The 27,471-nt window shown below is 43.6% G+C and overlaps 1 protein-coding gene across 2 annotated transcripts in view; it reads right to left on the bottom strand.

Annotated features, from left to right (window-relative positions):
• The window catches only part of LOC113017311 (NACHT, LRR and PYD domains-containing protein 12-like), a 199,206-nt gene extending 179,729 nt beyond the window's left edge, over positions 1-19,477 (bottom strand). Inside the window, exons 1-8 of one of the 2 annotated variants that reach the window (XM_026160476.1) lie at positions 19,115-19,467; positions 17,204-18,995; positions 12,406-12,582; positions 6,043-6,213; positions 5,573-5,746; positions 5,115-5,288; positions 4,675-4,848; positions 4,067-4,306 (exon numbers count right to left, since the gene is read on the bottom strand). In XM_026160476.1, coding sequence (XP_026016261.1) covers positions 4,114-4,306; positions 4,675-4,848; positions 5,115-5,288; positions 5,573-5,746; positions 6,043-6,213; positions 12,406-12,582; positions 17,204-18,995; positions 19,115-19,382 — 3,123 coding nt within the window. In that variant the 5' untranslated portion in view covers positions 19,383-19,467 and the 3' untranslated portion in view covers positions 4,067-4,113. Of the gene's footprint in view, positions 1-4,066; positions 4,307-4,674; positions 4,849-5,114; positions 5,289-5,572; positions 5,747-6,042; positions 6,214-12,405; positions 12,583-17,203; positions 18,996-19,114 lie in introns of those variants that run through there. The other variant, XM_026160475.1, reaches the window with a different exon arrangement.
• Positions 19,478-27,471: the final 7,994 nt, after the last annotated feature.

Raw genomic sequence — 27,471 nt, 5'->3', positions numbered from 1 at the left:
CTTTTGGACACTCAATTTTTCTAAGATGAGAACATTTAACAGTGTCCCCATTCTGAGAGACATGGTTCCCAGATCTACATGCGTCACTGCTGCTATACATCCTGTACAGTTTCCAATGTATTTGGAACAGGACATTAATTTGTCATTTGAACTACAGAAAGATTTACCTCACCTTCAAAACCTTCTTGCTTTGTACAATTACAAAATTAGTTATGAAAAATCCTGCTTTGTTTCAACATTTCACAAGTCAAAATCAATAAGTACAAAGCAGAGAATTCTGATCGTCTTACTACTGCTCTTATCTGGTAATGTACAACCTAACCCAGGCCCTGAGCTGCAATGTAGTCAGACACCATCTGAATTTAAATCCTCACCTGGGCTGAAGATAGTTCATCTTAATGTGCGCAGTTTGTTACCCAAGATGGATATGATCAAGATCTGGGTTCAATCAACAGATGCAGAGATTGTCCTCATTTCTGAAACTTGGTTGTCTAAATATATATCTGATGAACAGGTTAGCATGGCTACAATATCTATCGCACCGATATGCTTAAGAAAGGTGGTGGTGTTGCTGCTTATGTTAAGTCAAAATTTGATGCTACAATAGTTCTATCAGAATCAATTTGCAAACAATTGGAATTTTTGGCTCTGAATGTGAATGTTGCAAAGGGTCTTCGCATAACAGTTGCTTGTTGCTATCGACCCCCTTCTGCCTCCACACAAGCTCTGCGTTCTTTAAACCTTTTGCTGTCCAGACTAAATTATGGTGAGTTTGTTCTAGCTGGTGACTTTAACTGGGATTGGCTCAAAACTGTTTCAGATGATTTTAAATCTTTTTGTGATTCTATCAGTCTTACCCAGCTGGTCAATTTACCCACTGGGCCGAGTCTCAAAAGCCCCCAAAAGTCTACCTTGATTGACTTGATTTTGACAAATATTCCTCATAAATTTTCATCTTTGGGTGTCTTTTGTAACAACTTAAGTGACCACTGTGTTGTTGCTGCTATTAGAAATACTAAAGTGGCCAAGTCACAACATCATATTATTTTTAAAAGAACTCTTAAACATTTTAATGAACAAGCATTTTATCATGATTTGTCAAACTATGACTGGAAGAAAATAGGATTGATCCCTGATGTAGAATTAGCGTGGGTATTCTTTAGGGATGGGTTTATGCAAATTGTGAACAAACATGCTCCATTAAGAAGATATAGGATAAAAGGTCGTGAAAACCCTGGTTCTCCCCAGAGCTGGCAGATATCATTCATGAGCGCAACCTGGCTTGGGCCAAAGTGAGGAAAACAGTCTACCCCAGTGATTGGCTTCTTTTCAGATAACTAAGAAAGAAATGTACTTCCTCTATTAAGAAAGCTAAAACAGAATATTATCTGTCTGTCACCACTGAGAACCTAAATAATCCACAGAAGTTCTGGAAAATCATTAAGTCTCTTTCAGTGAGTAAAAGCTCCCATGCTCTACCCACCTATGTTTTTTAAGGATTCTGTTCCTGTTTATGATAGGAAGGAGATTATGACTTGCTTTAACAAGCACTTTATATCTTCTGGCTCTTTGTTTGACTCTCTGAACCCAGTCTCTGTAAATTCTCGCACAAACCTTCCGGTGTACACTGGTCAGCCATTTAACTTTGTTCCTTTCTCTGTGCAGGAGGTCTGTAAAGCTCTTAAACTGTTAGATCCTAGAAAATCTCCAGGGCCAGACTTACTAAATCCTTATTTCTTGAAACTGGCAGCTGATTTTGTGGCAGAGCCTCTCACAACACTTTTCAACCTCACACTTGATACGAATAAAATTCCCTCAGTATGGAAATCAGCTTTTGTTATTCCACTATTAAAAGGGGGGACCCAGCAGTGTTAATTAATCACAGACCAATATCTAATCTATCTGTGCTGGCTAAAGTTCTTGTGCATCCCTTTTTATAGATTTTTCAAAAGCATTTGACACTGTTGATCATTGTATTTTAAAACTTAGACTCTTCCAGTCAGGACTCTCTGAGAGAGCAGTGGCATGGTTCTCAAACTACCTCAATAACCGGACTCAGTGCATTAAATCTGACGGTCTATGTTCTGACTTTGTTACAGTGCACAACGGAGTGGCACAGGGTTCTGTATTAGGTCCCCTTCTATTTATCATTTACGTAAACGATCTTAGTCTACATGTGTCAGATGCAAACTTGCACTTCTATGCTGATGATACAGTTATTTACAGCTGTGGTTCAACTCTTGTCCAAGCCATCGACTCCTTGCAGAAAGCCTTTTTTGCTGTCCACCACTCATTACTTCAGCTTAAACTTGTTCTCAATGCAGACAAAACAAAGCTCATGTTGTTTTCTAAATCAAGGAGACGAGCCCAAACAATCCCATCAGTAACCACTCTTGAAGGTAATAAAATAGAGTTGGTTCACACCTATAAATATCTGGGAATCTTAATTGATGACTCGCTTACCTTCAAACCACATGTAGAGAATCTTGTGAAAAACCTGAAGTTAAAACTGAGATTTTATTTACAAAATAAGTTGTGTTTCTCTTTTAATACAAAGAAGCGGCTTGTTGCTGCAACATTCTTGCCTGTGCTGGATTATGGTGATATACTATATATGAATGCTTCTGCTCAATGTCTTCAAATGGTTGATTCTGTGTATCATGCTTCTCTGAGGTTCATCACTAACCGTAAATTTCAGACTTACCACTGTGAGTTATACTCTCAGGTAGGATGGCCTGCTTTGGTAAGTCGGAGGAACTCTCATTTATACAGTTTTATATATAAGGCGATACTTGGGTTGTTGCCTTCTTATATATGTTCCCTGCTTGTAATCAAACGTGCTAGTCGGTATTCTCGTTGTCCGGTTACTTGTTGCTTTCTGTTCCATTTGCCCGAACTGAACTTGATAAAAGAGCTTTTGTCCATTTAGCACCCTTGGCTTGGAACAAACTGCAGAAGGAATGGAAAATGACTGAATTCATTTTATTAAGTGCTTTTAAATATAAACTACGAATCCTTGAGGCCAAGTCCATAACATGCAACTGTTTCAATTAGATTGATTGTCATTTTAACTGACTTTTTATTTTTATTTGAATTTTATTGAATTTTATTTTATTTTATTTGTATTCTTTCACTTATTGTTGCACGTGTGTTGTTGCTGCCTGTGTTTGAGTAATTTCTGTGAGACACCTGCTGCTGCCTATCTTGGCCAGGTCTCCCTTGAAAAAGAGGTTTTTAATCTCAATGGGATCTTCCTGGTTAAATAAAGGTTAATAAATAAATAAATAATTCATTTCCTATGGTGACCACTTTTGACCGGGAACACCACAGATGTAACACAGTTGAGTAAAATACTAAAAATTCAATCAAAGAGGCTCTGAGAATCTTTGTTTTTATTTATTTTTTTGCTATGTTTTACTTACATCTATTTCAAAGAGTGAGTGTAAACACAAAAAAATATATTATGAATTAAACTATATGGCTGACTCAACAGCCATTTAATGGGCAAATGGGCAATTCCTTCATTTTGCCATCATCGATTAAACAGACAACAAGGCCTGGAATTTATTTGAGGTGTGGTACTTTCAGTTGAAAGGTTTTGCTGTGATAAATGTGGCCAAAGAAGCTCTTCATACAGGTGAAACAAGGCATATGCAAAAGGCCATGCAAGAAATTGCTGCAATATTAGGGGTAGAAAATTTTAATCTTAACCCAACTGATTATTTCAAAAGTTTGGACAGAAAGGCCCACAAACAAACAGCAACTTAAAGCTGCTGCAGTAAAGGCCTAGCAGAGCATTAAAATGTTTTTGTTAAACCCAGCGAATTAAAGCTGAAAGTCTGCATCAGATTTTTTTCCATTTAAAAACGTAGAGAATCAAAAATAGAAAAAGTTATCTCTGTCCAAATATCTATGGACCTCACTGTAGGTCTACTGTTAATTAGATTTTCACATGACTTATCAGTTATCATTAATTTTACTGCAAATGGACTCATTGGAGAATCCCTATATAAATATCCATCTACTTTCCAGCTAGACAAGTGTTTCTGTTCCTGAAACAAAAAAGGAAGTGAGGGAAGGACACAGGAAATGTTTCCAGCTCTTCCTCCTCTATCAGACATTCTCTCCATACCTGAGAGTCTCCAGTCTCCAGCCAGGATCCCTCAGTCCAGCCGACAGCAGCTCAATTCCTGAGTCTCCTGGATGATTGTAACTCAGGTCCAGCTCTCTTAGATGGGAGGGGTTGGAGCTCAGAGCTGAAGCCAAATTGATACAGCCTTCCTCTGTGACCAGACAGCCCGACAGACTGTAGACACACAAAACAACTCATCTGAAAACACTTCACTTTTTTGGCTCTCGATTCCAGAGGAAGCCAATGATGATAAGCTAATATGGAGAAAATACAGTCCCTCTTTCAAGTCTCTCTTAGTGTTCTTGCTGCAGCATGTTGGATGAACTGAAGATTTTCAGAGAGTTTTCAGAACAACAATGAATTTAATTAATCCAGCCTGGAAGTAATGTGCACATTAATGTAATATGAGTGTAATTCAGAGTCAAATAATCAAACTAATTATAAATAAAAAGGCACCAGACAATTCTATAACCCTTTGCCATTTATTCATTAATGTAGTATGGATTCTAAATAATGCTGAGTGGAAAAGACTGAATCCTGACCTCAGAGTTTCCAGAGTACAATGTGGACTCTCCAATGCAGCAGACATGAGCTTCAACCCTGAATCATCCAAATCATTGTTACTCAGGTCCAGCTCTGTCAGCGTAGAGGACTGGGAGCAGACAGCTGTGGACAGAGCTTCACAGCTTCTTCCTGTGAGATTACAGTCACTTGTTCTAGAAATAAAGAACACCGCACACAAACAGAAACACACACACACAACTGAATTTAAATGACTAAGTAGGTCTGGTAATATTTGATGTTGTTTCAGGTCTACCTGGAATTTGCATTTCATTATTTCAAACAGATCAGAAATGTGGCACTGTTCTGTGATTTAGAAATAATGGCAAAATTAACAGTAATGGAAAAAAATGGACTTTATTAGATAAATCTTTTATTGGTTAATTATGTCATTTGATGAAAACAATCATTTTGTTCTGACCTCAGAGTTTTTAGTGTACAGTGTGGACTTTGTAGTCCAGCAGACAAAAGCTTCACTCCTGAATCTTGTAGGTTGTTGTTACTCAGGTCCAGCACTCTCAAAACAGAGAACTGAGAACTTAGCGCAAAAGACAGAGCTTCACAGCTCATCTCTGACAGGAAACAAACACCAAGTCTAGAAATAAAGAACACACACATGCAAAAGCTGAATTTAAAATGTATTGATGGTGCAGTGATACAGAGTTTCTATGTCGAGCTATATTTAATGTTGTTTCGCGACTGGCTGGAATGCTATTTCCTTATTTTTAATACATCTGAAATATGGCAATTTGTTGTGATTTATAAAGAATGAAAACTAGTAAGCTGCAATAACAAACTGATGAAGCTGACATTTAATAGCTAAAAGTTTACATTGTTTAAATATTTAATTTGATGAAAATAAATATCCTTTGAGCTGACGTCAGAGTTTCCAGTGTACTGCATGGACTCTGCAGTGCAGCAGATAGAGGCTTCACTCCTGAATCATGTAGGGTGTTGTTACTCAGGTCCAGCCCTCTCAGACTAGAGGACTGGGAGCTGAGAACAGAGGACAGAGCTTCACAGCTTGACTGTGACAGAAAACAGCCACTTAGTCTAGAAATAAAGAAAAAAAACACACAGAGACAAAGCTGAATTTAAAGTGGATTCATGTAGTTCATGGTGAAGTGATCAGTTACTAGGTCTGGCAATATTTAGTGTTGTTTCAGGACTGGCTGGAATAGCTATTTCCTTATTTTTAACATATCAGAAATATGGTATTTTGTTATGATTTATAAATAATGAAAACTAGTAAGTAAGTAAAACAAATTGATTAAGCTGACATTCATAAGCTAAAAGTTTTAATTTTTCATTTATATAATTTGATGAAAATAAATATGCTTTGATCTGACCTCAGAGTTTCCAGTGTAAAAAGTGGACTCTGCAGTGCAGCAAACAGATGCTTCATTTTTGAATCTTGTAGGGTGTTGTTACTCAGGTCCAGCTCTCTCAAACTAGACTGGGAGCTGAGAACTGTGGACAGAGCTACACAGCTTCTCTCTGAGAGGTTACAGCCACTCAGTCTGGAAAATAAAAAAATAAAAAGTGAATTTAGGTTTAATACCAAAAACCTTCATTGTTACAAGTGAAGAAAAGTAATATCAGTAGATACTACAATTCATAGTTAACAAAATTAAGCAAAAAAATAAGTAAGGGTCGGCAACCTGCGGCTCCAGAGCCACATGTGGCTCTTCAGCCTCCTTGTAGCTGCTCCCTTTGGCCACAATCATAAAACCACAACCATAAATAAAGGGCATTTCTTAATTCATTTTAATTCATAGATTATTATTATTGATTGATTGATCGATTGATCGATTGATAGATAATACTTTAATCATCCCGAGGGAAATTGGGTTAAGGCTGCAAGCCTTGCCAGCGCCATCTTACCCTTCCGACCATACATAGATTACACAAACACTGCATGGGGAAGACAGGTCAGAGAGGTACAACAATGGAAAATGCACAACATGGGGAAAAACGAGAAGAAAAAAAGAACTCCCCCCAGACTGAGCTCCAACAGGGAGATCAGTTTGAGAACAGAAAAAACACACTGCAGCACATACCACATAAATCATCAGTTCTCACAACAAAGAAGACATAAGCTCCGAAGGCGTTTGAAGGGGGTTGGGGGGGGGGGGGGGGGGGGTTAAGCCACCGACAATTTTGTTCATTGTTAGGAGAAGTCAAGAATGAATATTCAGATCTCCTGCTGTACAAAAACGTCTGGTGTCTGTCAAGGGGAGTGGCACTGATTTGCTTCGCTCCCTGTCTGGAACTTGTGAAATCCTTGTTGGAAAGCAAAGGCCTCAACTATCCTGAACTGGAAGACCTCGATTGGCTAGGTAAGTTTTACTTCATGGTGGATATGACAAGTCACTTGAAGACGCAGAATAAAAATCTCCAAGGAAAGGGAAGCAGGGCCATGCAAATGCTGGAGGATGTTTTGGCAGTGTTCGCAAGAGATGCACAAAAAGGCACAGTCTCTCACTTCCCCTCCCTAAGAGATTTCAATGAAGCCAACAGTCAAATAAATGATGATCCTTTCCACCGTGCCTTCATTGCAATGCAAGCTGCATTTGGAGAAAGATTCAGTGATTTCAGAAAGGAGTAACCTACTCTCTTTCTTTGTCACACCGCTCAACATTAACCCATCCCTGCTGAACACAGTTGCATTCACTGCAATAAGTAAGCCAGATCTAGAAATTGAACAAGCTGAAAGAGCGGATAAAGATTTGAGGGTAAATATGTTCAAATCAGAAGGCTACATTCACTAAAGAGCACAAATGGAGTGATATGGAAAAACTCCCCAACACAGACAAAGTTTTTAAAACATGCAGTGCAATTCCTGACATGAAAAAGTATGCATTTAGAGTTTTGTCCATCTTTGGCTCAACATACTTATCCAAGCAAGTTTTTTTAAGCATGAACTTCATCAGTGTTGGGAAGGTTACTTTTAAAATGTATTGTTTGTGAAGGTTCTCAGTCATCCAGGTCATCGTAGTCTAATGAGCTTGGAAAGAAAAAGCGTCTGGACTTCTTTAAGTTGCTTGAAGACGTTTCACCTCTCATCCGAGAAGCTTCTACAGTAAGGTCAAATGGCGGAGACTCCCAGATTTAAACCCACTGGTAGTAAACCCCAAAAATGTAAAATGTATTCCACTACAGATTAGAGAATACATAGCCCAAAATGTATTTTGTAACGTATTCCGTTACGTTACTCAATGAAAGTAACTGTCAGGTTTATATTGTTGATTCTCATTTATGCTTAGAAATATTTACTCATTTATGCTTAGAGTTTTATAATCAATTGCATATTGATAGGGGTCTGATCCTTAGCAGTCTGTAAAGACTCTGTGTGCCTTCCAGAGTGTTCTGGCATACACACTCACATCCTGGGGTCATGAGAGAGGTCGTACCTTCTTTTATTGTTTTATGGTATAGCAAACACAAGTATATCTGTTTCAGTATAAGTGCCTTTTATTTAGATGAACTGCTGGACTGCAGGTTGTGGGAAGTCGTTCACGGTACTCTTTGTTCATGTGCATACCTATGTAAGATATCCTATGTTAATGAATCCGTGCATATTCATGTAACGTCAATAAAGAACAGTGTTGCGAGGGAGCAGATGAGAGCAACTGGGGTCAAGTAAAGGAACGGCGCTCATCCAGTTCTCTCCCTCATGCACGATTAACATAAAGAACTTTGGTGACTTCCGTCTTGCTTTTGCTGTTGTAGTAGAATTGTCTCGTTCCAGCGAGGGGTTGTGCTAGACAAACCCATCACTAAAGTATTCTGAGAACTTTGGATTACTAAATATATTGTCATGCTTTTTACAACTACATGGATGTACTATTGCTGTGTGATTTATCACTGTTACTGAAGGTCTGATCTATAGTATAGGGACCTCTGGCTAATACATCAGGTTCCGTGTCGGGCTCGTAGCCGACACGGAACCCGTGGGTCTCTCGCAAGCAAGGTTGACCCACATAAATTTGCTTGCGAGAGACCCACGGGACAGACAGAGAAAGCGGTTGAAAGGCTGCTCCAACTGAACTTATTGTTGTTTCGGAGGAAAACACGAACACAGTGCACAGTTGAGTCTTAATAGCTTACCTACAACTGGGCTCGTCAGGCACTCTTCTTGGCTGCAGTGGTTATTATATTTACATGCTTCCATCTCCCGTTTCTGCTCGATGACAGCTGGTACTTTTCCACTCTCCTTTCTCTCCTTCCTCGCGCTCACAGACACATAACTGGTATGGAAGTCCTTTCTCCCTGCAGCACGGACTACACTGCCCATGATGCTACATTCTTTAGAGCTATGCCTGTAGCATTCTGCCTATTAGCTTTGCACAACAGCAAAAAGGCGCTCTCTCACCCAGGAAACACACAGTCGCAGAGAGAGAGCGTCACCCTGTAACCATGGCAACAGTAACACTGCCGCCTGGAACAACAGAACGTAGCTGTCAAAGCCAAACAGTCCTGACCCGCGACAATATGAAACAGAAAAATACCGCCATATAATCCATTTATTTCAACAAAGTAACTGTATTCTAAATACCACCTTTTTAAACAGTAACTGTAACGGAATACAGTTACTCATATTTTGTATTTTAAATACGTAATGGCGGTACATGTATTCCGTTACTCCCCAACACTGAACTTCAGACACAGAAGTCACAGTAAACAGGTAAGAAAAACAGCATTTAATAAGCTATGATTTTTCAGAAAGAAAAAGTATTTCAGACTTTGAGCTGATATAGATTTTATGTATGTTCAGGTGCTTTTATCGAGGAACGGGACCGCGACACAACTCCTACATACTTCAAGGACTGTTTACTTCAGAATCAGCTGATCGCCCTGATGCCGGCTGGTTGGCCGGCCAGACCCACAGAAGTGCCAGTTGAAATTTGGAGGAAAACAGGAAGACAGAAAAGAAGAAAGAGGGAGACGGTGAGACAGCAGCGGCTCGAAGCGAGGAGGAGGTACAAACCACGTCTGCCGTCTATCGTAATGGGAAATGTGCGATCGTTAATAAATAAAATTGATAAGCTCTCAGCGCTGGTACAGAGTCAGAGGGAATACCGGGAGTGTAGCCTGATGTGTTTCACTGAATCATGGATGCACCAGGACATTCACAATTATAACGCACCCGTGGAAGTCCATCTGGACCAGCCGGATACCACTGTGAGCATCATGACTTTTTTACTTTTCCAGTGTTTTCAATGCTATCAGGCCAACCCTCCTGGGAAATAAGTTGACAGCGATGCAGGTTGATGCTTCTCTGGTGTCCTGGATTGTTGATTAACTGACAGGAAGTGTGCGTGCGTCTTCCACAGTGTGTGTCTTACAAGGTAATCAGCAACACAGGGGCACCACAAGGGACTGTCCTCTCCCCCTTCCTCTTCACCCTCTACACCACAGACTTCAGCCACTGCACCGAGACCTCCATCTTCAGAAGTTTTCTGATGACTCTTGAGTACTGGGCTGTGGTCGAGTTCTTTGTCACATGGTGTGAGAAGAATCCTCTTCAGCTCAACGTGGCAAAGACAAAAGAATTGATCGTGGGCTTCAGGAAGACCAGAAAACACTTGACCCCGGTTTCAATCCAGGGGGTCAATGTTGACATTGTGGACAACTATAAATACCTCGGAGTATACATTGACAGGAATTTGGATTAAACTGGGCTAAAAACACCACAGCGCTTTACAGGAAGGGCCAGAGTCGCCTCTATTGTTTCAGGGGTCTGAGGTCCTTGAACATCTGCCGGACTATGCTAAGGATTTTCTAAGAGTCTCTTGTGGCCAGTACAATCCTCTACACCAGGGAGCAGGCTGAGAGTTGATGATGCCAACAGACTCGATAAACTGATCCGTAAGGCCAGTAATTTTGTGGGGATGGAGCTGGACTCCCTTAAGGTGGTGTTGGAGAGGCGGATGTTGTCCGAAATAAAGACAATGTTGGATAATACCTCCAACCCACTCCATGACGTGCTTGTCAGTCACAGGAGCATGTTCAGTCAGAGACTGAAAGTACCAAAAAGCACCACATAACGACACAGGAAATCATTCCTGCCTGTGGCCAATTTTGTACAACTAATCCACTTAACACACTGTATACTGCAATAGCTACAACCTTTTTGCACATGCTCTTCTACTTTTTAAGCTATTTATCAATAAGTGACTTATATGTGTATATATATGCATGTATATATTGTTTATATTGTGTCTATTTCTTACTTATCGTATTGTCTGTCTTTTTTACTGTTTATACTGGAGCACCGTAACCAAAATAATTTACCCTAGGGATCAACAGTGTTGGGGAGTAACGAAATACATCTACCGCGGTTACGTATTTAAAATACGAAATATGAGTAACTGTATTCTGTTACAGTTACTGTTTAACAAGGTAGCATTCAGAATACAATTACTTTGTTGAAATGAATGGATTACATGGCGGTCTTTTCCTGTTCCATATGTTAAGCTATGCTCTCTCTATTTTTGCTAATTCCACGCTGGTGGACACCCAAACAAAATACGCATTAAGACGCTCTAATGCCTGGGTTTCAATCTCACAGCCATGTCACCTCTACTTGCATTATGATGTGAAGAAATATTTGTAAAAAGTATTATTCAAAAAATGATTTAATATGAAGGCAGAGTGTTAAAGGCATAGCATGTATGAAGTATGTAAATATAATAATAACCACTGCAGCCAAAAAGACTGCCTGACAAGCCCAGTTGCAAGTAAGCTATTAAGACTCGACTGTACACTGTGTTCATGTTTTTCCTCCGAAACAATAAGTCCCATTGGCGCAGCCTTTCAATGACCTAGACAACAAAGTAAAGCTAGTTTTCAGCTAAGAACCTGACACAGAACGTACGTAATAGCCAGAGGTCCCTTTGCTACGGTTCGGAGCTGCGGACCCGTTTTTTAAACGCCCCGAATAGTTTTCTATATGAGATCGCTGCGAAAAGTGCAGCCTTACCTAATGTCCACCTACTGCTACTCATTTATATTAAGATTTAAAAATCTAGTTGGTATTGGTATGATGAGTAACCTTCAGTAATAGTAATAAATCACACAGCAATAGTACATTCATGTAGTTGTAAAAAGCATGATAATATATTAAGTAATTTAAAGTATTCAGAATACGTTACTCTCATTGAGTAACGTAACGGAATATGTTACAAAATACATTTTAGGCCATGTATTCTCTAATCTGTAGTGGAATACATTTTAAAAGTAACTTTCCCAACAGTGGGGATCAATAAAGTATTCTGATTCTGATTCTGATTCCTGAGTCTGGAAACTATCCATGGCAAATTTGATCAACAATAGTGAATGGTGATCGTATGTCTGCAATAATGTGACACCAGACAAAAATGTAAAAACAATACTGATAAAGCATGTAATATAAACAAACACAAAGGCAGATTAAGAAGCCAGGCGAAACACATTATTATTGTTTTTATCTGCTATCATCAGATCTTGCCTCATCAGTGCTGACTTCATCTTCACTGACTGATGGAACACAACTTGAACCTGTGGAGGCTGAAAAACAGTCCTGTCAAACGTCTCCCTGTCTGAAAGCACTGAAACTTCTTCACATTTGCCTTCAGACACACCCTGAACATTTATGAACTAAATAAAGGTTCAAACATCAAAGAACTGAAACACAGAAAAACAATGACAGCTGCAATCAGTGAACTCACCTCAGAGTCTCCAGTCGACAATTTGAACTCTCCAGTCCAGCACACAGAAACATTACTGCTGAATCCAGCAGCTCGTTTCCACTCATATCTAACTCTGTCAGCTGGGAGGGGGGGTTGGACTTCAAAACTGAGGCCACAACTTCACAGTGAGCCTCGAAGAGTCCACAATAAGTCAGTCTAGGATTATAGAAAATATAAAATTTGTTGTTATGAAAGCAGAAATTAAAAATTTTTTAAAAAGTCCACATTCTTCCCATCAATTGTTCCAGCTGTCCTGCTCACTTCTCCAATGGTTGTACATGCTGTCATTAACATCGCTTCACTGCTCATCAGCCATGCCACTTTGCTAGCTAAAACACCGGTGTCAGCACATGAGGACGCTGTCATAGCCTGTCAACGATGTTGATTAGCTGCCTATATATGAATGTGAATTGCGTGATTGGCTGGACTATACGATAAGGTGGCATTGTTCTAATCCCATACTGGAGCAGCCAGTCACTTACTGACTAACACTGCAAAACAGAATTGTTAACGTATATACTTTAATTTCAATTCAGGTTAGAATTATTTTTTTTTGTGTGCAACACAGATTTTTTCTGTGCAAAGACCGTGCCAGCAGTGCGCAATTGTGCACATGCGCAGTTTAGAGGGAACATTGCTAGCAACCCTCCTCCAGATTAGGATAGTATGTAAACCTTATGATATTTATGAAGCTTCTTCCCAAACAAACACAGCATTTATAAAAGATAAATAGCTGGTAACAATGTACAGCTCACACATCTCAGACCAGGTGTACACATAGATTAGAAACATCTGCAAGTGAAATGAAAAAATGTTACTTTAAAGTATAATGTACAGTCAAATAATAATTAGTGGTCAAGCACCACTTTTCTTGCACTGTTTGATCGACAGGGCGGGGTCCTGGCCTTGACCATTCAACGTGACTGACAGGTAAGATTTAAGTAAAACTTTAAGGCGCAAGTGGGATACTTAGTTGCTGGAAATGGAGTTTCCTGTCGAGCCGCGGGAAGCAGTTATAAATTAATTAGGGCCTAGAAATTTGACCGCTATCGGAGAGGGCGTTCCCAAAGTGGGGTGATTGACCAGCAGGGTGGGCAAACCTGGGCCTTAGAGGCTTTTAAAGTGGTCGAAATGAAGTGAAGTTGTGATATGGAAATGGAAATAATTTATCTTGGCAGTCAGTGTCTTTTGTTATATGTAAATATGTGAATGTATAAGTGAAGTGTAAAATTGTTATTTGGATGAATGATTAAAGATGCACATTGTTTTGAGAGAAAAGGCGGCGTGTGTGTGTGAGATGATGATGAAAGTATTGCGTGAATGATGCTACAAAACTGAAATGAAAGAATGGTGATATGTGTGGAAAATTGTTAATTGTGCCAAAAGACTTCTGCTAAGCCCGCTGAAGATTTTGATGTGAATGCTGGCAAATGCAAAGAGCTTAGTATATTTAAGTGTGTGTGTGTAATAAGGGTGCATTGGTTTTAGATTAAGACTTAGCCGAGTTACAGAGGATATATAGGCTGTAAATATAAAATAACAGTTCGCTTAGGTTGTAAAAGCAGATGACAATTGAGTGAAGCAAAAAAACTGTGAGCTTGTGATGTTGGAATACAAAAACAGAGGAATTAGAGACTGAATGTATTAAGACAGCAATGAAAATGATATTAATTGAATGTTTTAGTGTGTCAATACAGGTGGACTCTTCTCAACTTGAAAACATGAGTACAGCGGCAAAAGCATAGATTAACAGAATTGGAATGAAAACAGGCCAGGCTTTGGCTTAGAATTTGACAGCTTCACCTCTCATTGTCTCCTTATCCTGAGAAGGAGTTTAAAGGACAGTCAATCTCCTGATGAAGACAGAAGACAGACAGAACACCGTGTACTTGAAGAATTAACAGCAGGCGAAAGACAGTGCAACTGAACTATAACACTGAAGACTGCAGCAGTAGCATGTAAGGAAGCACGTGATGCAACATGCACTGTGAATTACAGGCTGGGAAGAACAGTGGGATAAATGACTGTGGGAAAGCACTGGACACTGATTTTCAGGTTTGCCATGCTGGGAGTTAACCTAAAGGGAAAGACTGAAAAGATCAACTGAGAAGAAGAAACAGCTGACAGTGTTGGCTGAAGATTTTAAGGCCACACCGGACACTGTGAGAAGAGGGACAAGGACCAGTCAGAGGTCAAGCCTGGACGAGTTTGAGTGCAAGAGTACAGGATGTAATTGGATTGAAATTGAAGCCTGAACTCATGAGGGTTTAGAGAATGTCTCAGTTTTGTTATTTTCAGGGCAAAGCAGACCTGGACCAATTTTCCACAAAGTTTTTATAACTTATGCATGTAATGACACAAGAGGGGGCGTCAGAAAACATACCCTGATGCTATAAAGACAACTGCTGGTGTATTTTTGGGCGGAGATCGATGCTGTCTGTCAAAATATGCTGTACGAAGAACATGACTGATAACTGTTCTGTCTTAAGTTTTGTTATAACACAGTTATTACAAATGGGAAATGTGGGTTTTAAAAAAAATGAAGTTAGTGTTAACACACAGGTGTTGTTTCTAGGCAGCTCTGAATGGAGCCAGGGGTTTAAAAGATTTAACATGATGATTAAACTGATTTTATTCCTAAACACAGGTTTGGAAGCCCGGAGCAAATTTACCCGAGGGGGGAATTGCTGAGGGTTTTAGAGAAATAATTTGACTAAGCTTTTTCTATGAATTTTATAAGAGGTGGTGAAGTATTTTCAGTATTTTCTGTTTCAGTAGCTGGTCTTTAGCTTATTTGACATATGAGGTGTTTCATGAGGGGGTGATTTTGTGTTTAAGTTGAAATAAGGGGCTTTATGATCATGTTTGGACTTTCTGGGAGCTTGATAATTTAGCTATGATAAAACTTACGCATAAGTAATTGCTTTTATGCTTAAACTTAATTGATTGGAAATGTTTGTTTTCTCTTTGATATTTTAGTAAAATAAGCGGTTATAATGACTTAAAGTGCTCATGAAGAGATGATCTATTGTGAAAGGTGACAGGGTGTAAAAGGTCAATGAAGATGTTTGCAGAGACAGATAACATGTACTGCGAATTGTAGGTCAGAGTTAAGGCACATTCTGCTTGGCAACTTTCGCAGTTGCAGAAGCAACAGTTTGTGTACAGGATGTTGATAATCAGATAAGAGGAGAAGAGAGTGAGCAACAGGAAACACCTGGAGGGACGTGACAGCGGCTCTTTAAGTGTGTTAAAGAATGTCAAAAGTGTCGCTTAAAGGATAGAGCCCAGAACATGATAGGTTGAACCAAGATTGAATAATTAAGAAAACAATTGATACGCATAGCAGACGAGTAAGGCGTGGTAGGAAAAGGTGTTTTGTTTCCTTTGCAGGAGATGTCGGGACCAAAGCGACCACAGGGGTGGGGAGACTCCAGGGAGCACCGGACCGAACGGAACCACCAGAGAGGGGCACCCAAAAGAAGCACAGAGCACCACAGTTGAATAAAATTTGTTGTTTAGGGTTAGTTCAAGAATACAAAGAACGGAATTTAATAAGATCTACTCGATTTTCCCACACAGCCATCTCAGTTTACAGAGAATCTCCTGAAAAAACGGAAAAAACTAATTAACAGGTCATTGGATAATATTTGAGGGTCTGCATTTGTGAATTTCATCATTTTTCATTTACATATATTTTTTCTTCTCTGACAACTCAGTCATGCGATTCTGACTTTAAAGTTTGTTTCATGTTGAACTCTGAGAGTGACCTCTGACCCTCACTGACTCAAACGCCTCCAGATTCAGACGAATGATGCTTCCAGCCTTGCTAATTAGTTTATTGATTCTGCTCCACCTCTGCTGATTCAGACTGTTTTTATTGATTCATCAAACATGCTTGTATTGTAATTTTGATCCCTGTATATATTTTATATCCTCAAGTTGAGAAACAGTGGCAGATGGTCTGGTGCTCTCTATCAGCACTTCAACTACTTTCACAGTCTAGGAACATCTCTGTCCACTACAAAATGTGAAATGCATCTGCTTGCAAGATTTCCTCTCAGTGATTATTTGAAGAATTGTAAAGGCCCACATTCAGAGACTTTTCAGCTTATACACCTACATATGTGTAAGGATATAAATATTTTGTATAGTATGGTTATATTGGACTCAGTTGGTTTTCCCGGTATCTGTCTAGTTTGTGTTTTCCTGTTTAAGACACTGCTCTGTTTCAGTGACTCTGCTGTAACTGCAAAAAAGGCATTCATTCATTCATTCATCTTCCTCCTACAACACTAACACAAGTCAGTGTTTACATTTTCTCTCCATGTCCTCATAGATGTTATTAAATTTCATAATCATTAAGTAATGTTTTGACGGTACTTTTTTTTAGATACAGGTGTTAAGCTGAGATCTGATATCCGTCAATTGATCCATTGCTACTCATTAATTACCCACCTTGGATGTTAAAGAAGTTAGCAGTGAGCTATTCCATATCACTACATCCTAAAAATTCATAACTAAAGGAGCATCAAAATTAAGTCACACCAAACAGTTAAAAAAAGTGCTTATAAAATGCATCTTAATGGCTATGCTATGTATTCACATGCAAAATTATGCTGACAGGTGATTTAACTTAGAAATATGATCTGAAATTTGTCATTTTCTTTGATTTTAATTTCAGACTTTTTAAAAACCTAAAGAAAACCTGGTGTATTTCTGAATAAAAAATCTACTGCTCTATTCTGATGATGGTAATGAACCAATTTGGACTCACCGAGCCTTTCTGCAGTTCCTCACAGCTGGAATCAGTCTCAGTCGTCCCCGTTTTGATGTGTTGTATTTCTGCAGGTCCAACTCATCCAGTACCTCCACTGACATCTGCAGCATGAAGGCCAGAGCTGAGCACTGGATCTCAGAGAGTTCCTTGTCTGATCTGTTCTCTGACTTCAGGAACTCTTGGATGTCTTCATGTACTGAGAGGTCGTTCATCTCCATCAGACAGTGGAAAATGTTGATGCTTCTGTCAGGAGAGTTTTGATCACTATTCATCTTCTTTAGGCTGTTTATGGCACTCTGGATGGCTTCTGGACTGTTCTCTGTCTGACCCAGCAGACCACCTAAGAGTCTCTGGTTGGACTCCAGACAGAGGCCATGAAGGAAGCGAACAAATAGGTCCAGGTGGCCATTTTGACTCTGGAGGGATTTTTTCATGACTCTCTTCAGGAAAACATTCAGAGATGACTCATTGTAGTCTATCCTCAGGAAGTCCACTACCACCTTTGCCGCCGTGTTGGTGAAACAGTGGAACATGTAGACTGCAGCCAGAAACTCCTGAATGCTCAGATGAACAAAGCAGTAGACTGGTTTCTGGAAGATCACACACTCTCTTTTGAAGATCTCTGTACAAACTCCTGAGTACACCGAGGCCTCTGTCACATCCAGACCACACTGCTCCAGGTCTTCTTGGTAGAACATGATGTTTCCTTTCTCCAGATGTTCAAATGCCAGCTTTCCCAGCTTCAGAAGAACTTCCCTGTCAGCCTCCGTCAGCTCATGTGGACTCGTCTCATGTCCCTCATAGTAGTTTTTCTTCTTCCTCTTTGTCTGAACCAACAGGAAGTGTGAGTACATGTCAGTCAGGGTCTTGGGCAGCTCTCCTCTCTGCTCTGTAGTCAACATGTGCTCCAGAACTGTAGCAGTGATCCAGCAGAAGACTGGGATACTACACATGATGTGGAGGCTCCTGGATGTCTTCATGTGGGAGATGATTCTGCTGGACAGCTCTTCATCACTGAATCTCCTCCTGAAGTACTCTTCCTTCTGGGCGTCGGTGAAACCTCGTATTTCTGTTACTCTGTCAACACATGTAGGAGGGATCTGATTGGCTGCTGCACGTCGGGAAGTTATCCAGATGAGAGCCGAGGGAAGCAGATTCCCCTGGATGAGGTTTGTCAGCAGCTCGTCGACTGATGACTTCTGTGTGACATCAGACACAAGCTTCCTGTTGGTGAAATCCAATGAAATTCTGCTTTCATCCAGGCCGTCAAAGATGAACAAAAGCTGAGAGACAGCGAGATTCTCTGCTGTGACCTTGTGTAATGTTGGATGGAAAACATGGAGTAGCTCCAGAAGACTGTACTGCTCATCTCTGATCAGGTTCAGCTCCATGAATGAAAGCAGAACCACCACGCTGACATGTTGGTTCTCCAAGCCCTTTGCCCAGTCCAGAGTGAACTTCTGCACTGAGAAGGTTTTTCCAACACCAGCCACGCCGTTGGTCAGAACCACTCTGATGGGTCTCTGTTGGTCAGGTAAGGTTTTAAAGATGTCCTGGCACCTGATTGGAGTGTCATGGAGGGCGTCCAGCTTGGAAACTGTCTCCAGCTGCCTCACCTCATGTTGGGTATGAACCTCTTCACTCTGTCCATCTGTGATGTAGAGCTCAGTGTAGATCCTGTTGAGGAGGGTTCTACTTCCTGTTTCATCACTTCCTTCAGTCACACATTCAAATCTTCTCCTCAGACTGATCTTATGTTCATCTAAAACCTCCTGCAGACCAACATCTGCTGAAAGAAAGAAAAACAATGAGACTAAAGAGAAAGAAAACTCTTAAAGGTCAGAACAACACAACAAGAAGTCCAGTTTTCAGAAATGAGTCCATCAGCAGACAGATGTTCAGTCTTACTTTTTACACAGCTGCTCTGACTGGCTGTCTGCAGTCCAGCTATGGTTCTGGATCTTTCTCCACACTGGGGACAGGAGAAGTCTCCTGATGAAGCAGACTGGTCCCAGTATGAGCAGATGCACTGTCTGCAGAAGCAGTGTCCACAGCTGGTAGAGACTGGATCCTTCAGGACGTCCTGGCACAAAGCAGAGCATGAGAGCTGCTCCTCCTCACAAATACCAATCCTCTTCCTCTCTCTGTGAACACATTTATTGATCACTAAAATCATTTACTGACTGCTGCAAAAAAAACCCATCCAAATTTAAGAGATTATGACCATAGATAGTGGTTAGACTACACGCCTTTGGAGCAGAGGACCGCAAGTTCGATTCCTGGGGTGTCTGTATCCAGTAAGGGTCCTATGCTAAGCAAGCCTACCGCAGACATGACCGAAGGCGCCCAGATGAACAAGGTCCGCTTCAGGTGTTGAGGAACCAGGGCACCCTGACGAGAAGTGGGCTACTGGAACAAGAGGGCATCAGTGGGCAAGAGACGAAAACAGGGTGTTGTTGGAATGCTACTACGAAAGTAACCCTGGCGGGAGGGGTTACATGAGTAGGATGAGGGACCTATGGATTCTTCGATACCGAACATCCACAATGACAGCTCAGTGTTCCAACATTCGAAAGAAGGGACTGCTCTCACAGCTAGAGATTGACGAGGTACAACATAAATGCTACGGCAAGGGGGAGATATCATCACCCCCACCCGAGATTGGGTACCAAGCCCCAAGTGCGATAGGAGAAGGATCATTGAGTGCGAGAGGAACTGACCTGAAAGATAGGATCATGGCCAAGCTTGAAACCTGGACCCCCCGTAGCCGGTTACAAAGATTACGTGAAGTACCCTCAGAAGGTCTGCTAGATGATGTTAATGCAGCACTACGGACAATACCTACAACCACGATTACCGACACTAACAAGCTGATCTACAATACAGCAGGAGTGATCAGTGAGATGCTTGGCTACAAGTTGAACAGCCAAGATCAAGGAGGTTAGCCAACTATTGCCTAAGGAACTAAGGAACACGAGAAGCTTGAGAAATACCAAAGCTCAGAGAAGAGCTCAAGAAGATGTGGAGGGTGAAGGTGACGGTGGTCCCAGTAGTAAATCAGAGCACTAGGTGCAGTGACTCCCAAGCTAGGCGAGTGGCTCCAGAAGATCCTGGGAACAACAGCGGAGATCTCTGTCCAGAAGAGCGCAGTCCTGGGAACAGCTAAGATACTGCGCAGGACCCTCAAGCTCCCAGGCCTCTGGTAGAGGACCCGAGCTTAAAGGATTGACCGCCCACACGGGCGAGTGGGGATTTTTTTTTTTTATAGCTAGCCTTGGCCAAACGTTTTGAGAATCACAGAAATATTAGTTTTCACAGCTAAACTTGCTGCTAAACTTCTTTTCCATCTTTATTTCAGTTGTTTCTGTAGGGGACTGGTGACGGCTCCCGGGCCTGGCAGATCCCCAAAGAAGGCATCCCTAGGAGCAGTAATAACTGCGCGATACGAAGGTCGAAGACGTCAGCGGAATTGATTTGACTTTTTTATACAGCAAAGAGTCACAGTGACAGACACCTCGAGACTCTGCAATGATATCTCGAGGAAAACCCAACAATCATATGACCCCCTATGAGCAAGCACTTTGGTAACAGTGGGAAGGAAAAACTCCCTTTTAAAAGGAAGAAACCTCCGGCAGAACCAGGATCAGGGAGGGGCGGGACCATCTGTTCAAGTTCAAGTTCAAATTTTATTCACCACATGCAGTGGCAGGTTGCCCTGCAGTGGAATAAACCCGCCCCCGACCATACACACACAACACAGACATCGCATGGGGATACAAGTCAGAGAACGGTTGCATTACAGAAAAAAACACTGAAATGTACACTACAAAGGGAAAGTACAAGAGGAAAGAAAGAGACCTCTATTCATGCTGGGCTATAGGAGGACAGCATGAGAACAGGAAACAAAAAAACTCCTCTGCACAGAAAGCACATAAATGTCCACTGTACAACATTATAGGGCACGTGACCAGCAACAGGGTTGGGTAGGGGATAAGGAGTAATCCCAGGCAACAGAGCAGCCATCCTGCCACTGCGCCGACTCTCCAGCATGGGCCCAGACCCACCTCGTGTTCCCAGGAGGCGACAAGCATCGGAGGCATTGGAAGGGGAGGGGGGATGTGTGAGTGCTTATCAGTGTAAGTGTATGTGTGTGCGTATCCATAGTTCAGCTGAGACAGTGTCCTCCGCCCTATCAGGCTAAGTAAACAGTCTACCAGCAAAACCAGGTGGCCTTGCATACAGTGGGAAGAACAGTCAACACACAGTCGTTATCAGGGAGTTTTTGGTCGGCTCCAGTCTTGAGCCCACAGCTGGCGCCGAGGGGGTATCCGCATTATGATGTTGATGTTGTTGATGTTGTTGATTTTTCTTTTATGCGAGCAGCTCATGAGAATTTCAAAGCTGTTCTTTAACACTCCGACACTGGTCTCTCAAACTTGCGCTCCGTGGTCTTGTCATTCTTGTGATCAGAGAGCCGATTCTGAGAACTCATGACTGCAGTGAACTGTTCCACGATGTAATCCAACTTTCGCTCAGAGGTGTTATCCTGAGCGGACTTCTCCTTGATGTAACCCAATATACGCTCAGAGGTGTTATTCTGAGTATTCACGGCAGCCATAAGCTTCTCCAAGGTCTTAACCATGCTGCACTCAGTGAGCCCATTCTGAGAAGTCGCGCCTCGTCCCATTGTTTCAATCCCAGCGGACAGCCTTGGGGGGGTTTGAACAGCTGGTTCTGCTTTCTTAATTCTCCGATAAGCCAGGGCCAAGCCAGCTCCGATCAGCAAGAACCCTGTTATCATGGTTCCGAATAGGTAGATATCTTCAGCGTCCTCGATCGACAGTCCAGCTAGGCACACGACCCTCCATTTCTGCCACCCGTCCATTGTGTATCCGGCAGGGAAAGTCCCTCCAGGGCACTCGGGCTCTCCCGAGCCCAGAATTCTCATTGAGAAAAGGGTGTCAATAGCATTGAGAGACCAGTTGATCAAATCCATAATTCTCTTTTAGGTTTTAGAAACAGACTGTGAGAGAGTGTTCCAGGGAAAAGTAATACACACGAGACAAGACAAGGACACAAGAGGCTAAGCAGGGAAGATAAGGGGAAGGAGGAGAGGAGAAAAGTGCGACTGCCTTCGACCAGAGCCAAACGAGCAATCTGCCGCGACCGGTTGGGGAGAGAGAAGGAGAAGAGGATGAAGACGAGCACACAGAGTGGAGTGGATGAACTTGGACAATTCAGGAGGAATGGCAGGAGAAGAGATCCAAGGAAGTTGCAAACAAAGAGAAAAATCTTAATGGATGAATGAGGGGAACCCTCAATCGGGTAGTGACGTGGCTCGACTTTCAGCTGAAACGCTGACAGAAAAGAATGCTGGATTTGAGATTTGAGGTAGGGCTTGACGGCTCGAAAAGCTTGTGAGCTTGTCTTTGAGTGAAAGATGAAGAGGGAGGGTGCTTAGCGGGTTAATTAATTTGGATAGGGTAGCAATTATGACTGAGCTGATTTCTGAATTAACAGAAGTGACAGCAGCAGCTTGGGAAGACTGATTAGAGGAAAATAAAGTCTATAATAATAACCCCCAAAATCATCAGAGAGCAGATTACGAGTCCATTGGACTTCGTGAGAGATGATAAGCTGTTCAGACGTAGTCAGAACCATGAGTCGACTTAGAGAGGGGTCTCGAATGATTGTGTCGAGGATGCCTGATGGTGCTAGTGATAGCACATGAGAAATGAAGGGACACCATGAAGAATTATGCACACGACGCAGTTTGGGTGTCTAAAAAGAAGTGATAGAGGACAGAACCTGGCATCTCGGTGCCACGAAGGTTTACCTTTGCTTTGCAAAGGCTCCTGCCAAAACTGGCATCTTGGGGCCGGAAGCATGCTGCTGCATTTGCAAATGAGGAATGAAGAGAGAACCTGGCATCTGGGGCGACCGTGGCTCAGGGGGTTGGGAATTGCATCTGTAACTGGAAGGTCGCCAGTTCAATCCCCGGGCTCTCTGTCCTGGTCATTGTGTCCTTGGGCAAGACACTTTACCCTACTGGTGTTGGCCAGAGGGGCCGATGGCGCGATATGGCAGCCTCACTTCTGTCAGTCTGCCCCAGGGCAGCTGTGGCTACAACCGTAGCTGCCTCCACCAGTGTGTGAATGCTAGAGTGAATGAATAGTGGAATTGTAAAGCGCTTTGGGTGCCTTGAAAAGCGCTATATAAATCCAATCCGTTATTATGAGGCCCTGATGGTAAAAAATTACATTTCCACTGTCACGGTTAGGTGGTCCTCACCGATTACCTTGCCACTTTTTGGGGGTGTTTGTGTGTATTGTGTCGTGTTCTCCTCTCCATCTTGTGCATGTGTTTTGCTGCGGAGACATGTACCTCCGGAAGCCGTGGCACGGCACGGCAGCTGACCGGAGGGGAGGGTCCGGAGCTGGAAGCGTCGCACCTGTACGTAATTACTTCGCCGGCTACAACTGATCAGAAGCAGCCCTATTTAACGGTGGAGTCGAGTCACAACTAACGCTGGAACGTTGAACTAAACCGGGTAGCGTAATCGTGGCTAGTATACTCAGCTTGTGAAAGAAAGAACGGTTGAGTTACAGTGCGTGTGTTTTTCTCATCTGCCCCCAGGATTCAGAGATCGGAGCCGGCACAAGGAGCGGTTTTGGATTATTACAGCACTGTCACTGCGGGGAGAAGTCAAGGAGCGGTTTTGGATTATTGTCCGGCTAAGTTGGTTTTTCAATCTCACACCCATCTATGTCAGAGCGTTCTCACTCCCGAGGCGTAACATGTCGACGTTTTGTCACGTCCCGCGGCGTTCCTGAGGAACGCGAAAGGAGACCTTCGGCGTTCTTATGGTACGCGGTGGGTTATGGCTGGAATCCAGTGCAATGACGCTCCCGCGGTAATAGACGTTCCAGCCCTGTATTCCAGCCCTAAACCTAACCTTATCCCTAGCCCTAACCATAACCTTATTCCAGACCGTAACCAGGACTTTAATGATGTTAAATAGCGTGTTTCTAAGCGATTTGAAGAAAAAGAGCGAACATGTGTAGGTTCAGTCCAGACGGTTCTCATATTTCCTCTGTTTCCGAGGTCGTCATTTAGGAACGTGGTGGGTAGCCGAAAACGTAATATGGTGACGATTTGTCACCTAGCGTAAAATGTTACGCTTTGGGAGTGAGAACGGGTTGTCTATGTAGTGCGTTAGTGGATTCTGGGGCCGAACAGAGTTTTCTGGACGAATCGCTCGCTAGGAGGTTGGGTTTTCCTGCAGTTCCTCTCCAGGAGCCTCTTCAAGTGTCGGCTCTTAACGGCAGCCCGTTAGCGGAAATAACTCATCGCACAGCCGATCTGACCTTAGTTCTTTCTGGTAACCATGTCGAGAAAGTTTCCCTGTTTCTGTTTAGAGCCCCCGGCACACCATTGGTTTTGGGGTTCCCATGGCTCACACAACACAACCCGCAGATCGACTGGGCTCAGGGACGCGTGACAGGATGGAGCGAGTGGTGCCATGAACATTGTTTACATGCAGCGGTGCCCAGTTTATTGCCTCTGACTCCAGCGGCTCAAGTGAAGGCACCTGATCTTTCAGCCGTCCCTCCGGAGTACCACGATTTGGCTCAGGTATTCAGCAAAGACCTGGCAGTGTCCCTCCCGCCTCATCGCCCTTACGATTGCGGGATAGATCTGCACCCCGGCGCCCCATTACCCACCAGCCGGCTTTACAGCATCTCACAGACTCCCTTGCTGCCGGTCTAATTCGCCCGTCCACGTCCCCGCTGGGGGCTGGATTCTTCTTTGTACAGAAAAAGGACAAGTCTCTCCGCCCCTGTATAGATTTTCGGGGCCTGAATAAGATTACTGTCAAGAACAGATATCCCCTCCCTCTTCTGGCCTCAGCGTTCGAACTACTCCAGGGGGCGACCATCTTTTCCAAACTCGACCTCCGTAATGCATACCATCTGGTTCGTGTTCGCGAAGGGGATGAATGGAAGACAGCGTTTAACACCCATCTGGGGCACTTCGAATATTTGGTTATGCCTTTCGGACTCACCAACGCCCCCGCTGTTTTCCAAGCTATGGTTAATGATGTGCTGCGTGACTTTATTAACCACTTTGTGTTTGTCTATTTAGACGACATCCTCATTTTCTCCAGGACCCGAGCCGAACACGTGAAACAGGTGAGACTGGTGCTGCAGCGTCTGCTGGAGAATCGGCTTTTCGTCAAGGGTGAGAAGTGCCAGTTTCATGTTCAGTCTGTGCCGTTTTTGGGGTTTATTGTGGAGAAGGGGCAGTTGCGAGCCGACCCTGCCAAAGTGAGGGCAGTGGTAGAGTGGCCCGAGCCCAGGACACGTCGGGAACTGCAAAGGTTTCTCGGGTTTGCCAACTTTTACAGGAAGTTCATCAGAAACTTTAGTGCGGTGGTCTCTCCTCTCACACGACTCACCTCTCCCAAGCAGCCTTTTCTCTGGTCTAGTTCAGCACAGCGGGCGTTTGCCCATTTGAAACGTCTGTTTTCCTCTGCTCCCATTTTGATCCAGGCTGACCTCACCCGACCATTCGTGGTGGAGGTGGACGCATCGGACTCAGGGGTGGGGGCAGTTCTCTCCCAGCGGGTGGAGGGCAGGCTGCACCCATGTGCCTTTTTCTCTCGACGGCTGACACCAGCGGAACGAAACTATGACGTGGGCGATCGGGAGCTCCTCGCCATCAAACTGGCCCTGGAGGAATGGCGGCACTGGTTGGAGGGAGGACAACACCCCGTTGTGATTTGGACAGACCATAAGAACTTGGCATATATCCAGGCAGCTAAGCGTCTCAACGCTCGTCAAGCCAGGTGGGCCCTGTTCTTTACACGTTTCAATATCACTATAACCTACAGACCGGGATCACGCAACACGAAGCCCGATGCTCTGTCACGCCAATTTTCGCCCCACATGGATGACGAAGAGAGGCAGAGACCCATTCTGCCCGCCTCATGCATCGTGGGGGCCATCACATGGGAGATTGAGAGGACGGTCAGTGAGGCCCAGCAGCAGGAGCCAGACCCAGGGACGGGCCCTGATGGACGGTTGTTCGTCCCCACTACGGTCCGGGGCAGAGTTATACACTGGGCCCACACCGCAAAGTTCTCCTGCCACCCTGATAAGAACCGCACCATTAGTTTTTTGCGACGTTTGTTCTGGTGGCCCTCTCTCCTCAGGGATGTTCGGGACTATGTGGTGGCCTGTCCTACCTGTGCTCGGAATAAGACCCCCAGTGCTCCCCAGGCCGGTCTCTTGCACCCTCTGCCCGTCCCCAAGCACCCCTGGTCGCACATCGCTTTGGATTTTGTCACCGGTCTACCGCCGTCATCAGGTAACACGACCATACTCACTGTGATAGACCGTTTTTCCAAGGCTGCGCACTTTGTGGCATTGCCTAAGCTCCCGACGGCCTTGGAGACTGCTCGGCTCCTCACTGATCATGTTTTTCGATTACATGGACTGCCACGGGACATTGTTTCTGATCGGGGTCCCCAGTTTACTTCTCGGGTGTGGAGGGCGTTTTGTTCGGAACTGGGGGCCGGAGTGAGTTTGTCTTCAGGTTTTCATCCTCAGACGAATGGTCAGGCGGAGCGGGTGAACCAGGAGTTGGAGTCTATGTTGCGCTGTGTGGTTTCCTCGAATCAATCCACCTGGAGTGGCCAATTAGCTTGGGTCGAGTACGCTCACAATTCCAGCACGTCAGCAGCCACTGGGGTGTCTCCGTTTGAGGCGTCGCTGGGGTACCAGCCGCCTCTACTCACCATCACTGAAGGCGAGCTGGCCGTCCCCTCCGTTCAGCATCATATGAGACGCTGCAGGCGAGCGTGGCGCGCCACCCGAGCGGCTCTGTTGAGGACGGCGGAACAGAACAAGAGGCTGGCTGATCGTCGCTGCACCCCTGCCCCTGCCTATCGTGTTGGGCAGCAGGTGTGGCTCTCTTCCAGGTATGTTCCTTTGTGGACTGAATCCAAGAAGTTGGCCCCGCGTTTCATTGGGCCCTTTTCGATCCAGGCTGTTCTGAACCCAGTGACTGTTCGCTTGGCCCTTCCTCGTGCCATGAGGATTCATAATGTGTTTCATGTTTCCCAGGTGAAACCGGTCCGGACCAGCCCTTTGTGCCCGCCCTCCGGGCCCCCGCCACCCGCCCGGATTATCGACGGCGCCCCGGCGTATTCCATCACCCGCATTATGGATGCCCGGCGCCGCATCCATAAGTTCTTGGTGGAT

This window comes from Astatotilapia calliptera, unplaced genomic scaffold (assembly GCF_900246225.1).
Source record: "Astatotilapia calliptera unplaced genomic scaffold, fAstCal1.2 U_scaffold_10, whole genome shotgun sequence".
Lineage (NCBI taxonomy): Eukaryota > Metazoa > Chordata > Actinopteri > Cichliformes > Cichlidae > Astatotilapia > Astatotilapia calliptera.
The sequence above is the reverse complement of the archived record's forward strand: the minus strand, read 5'-3'. Positions and strand labels throughout refer to the sequence as shown.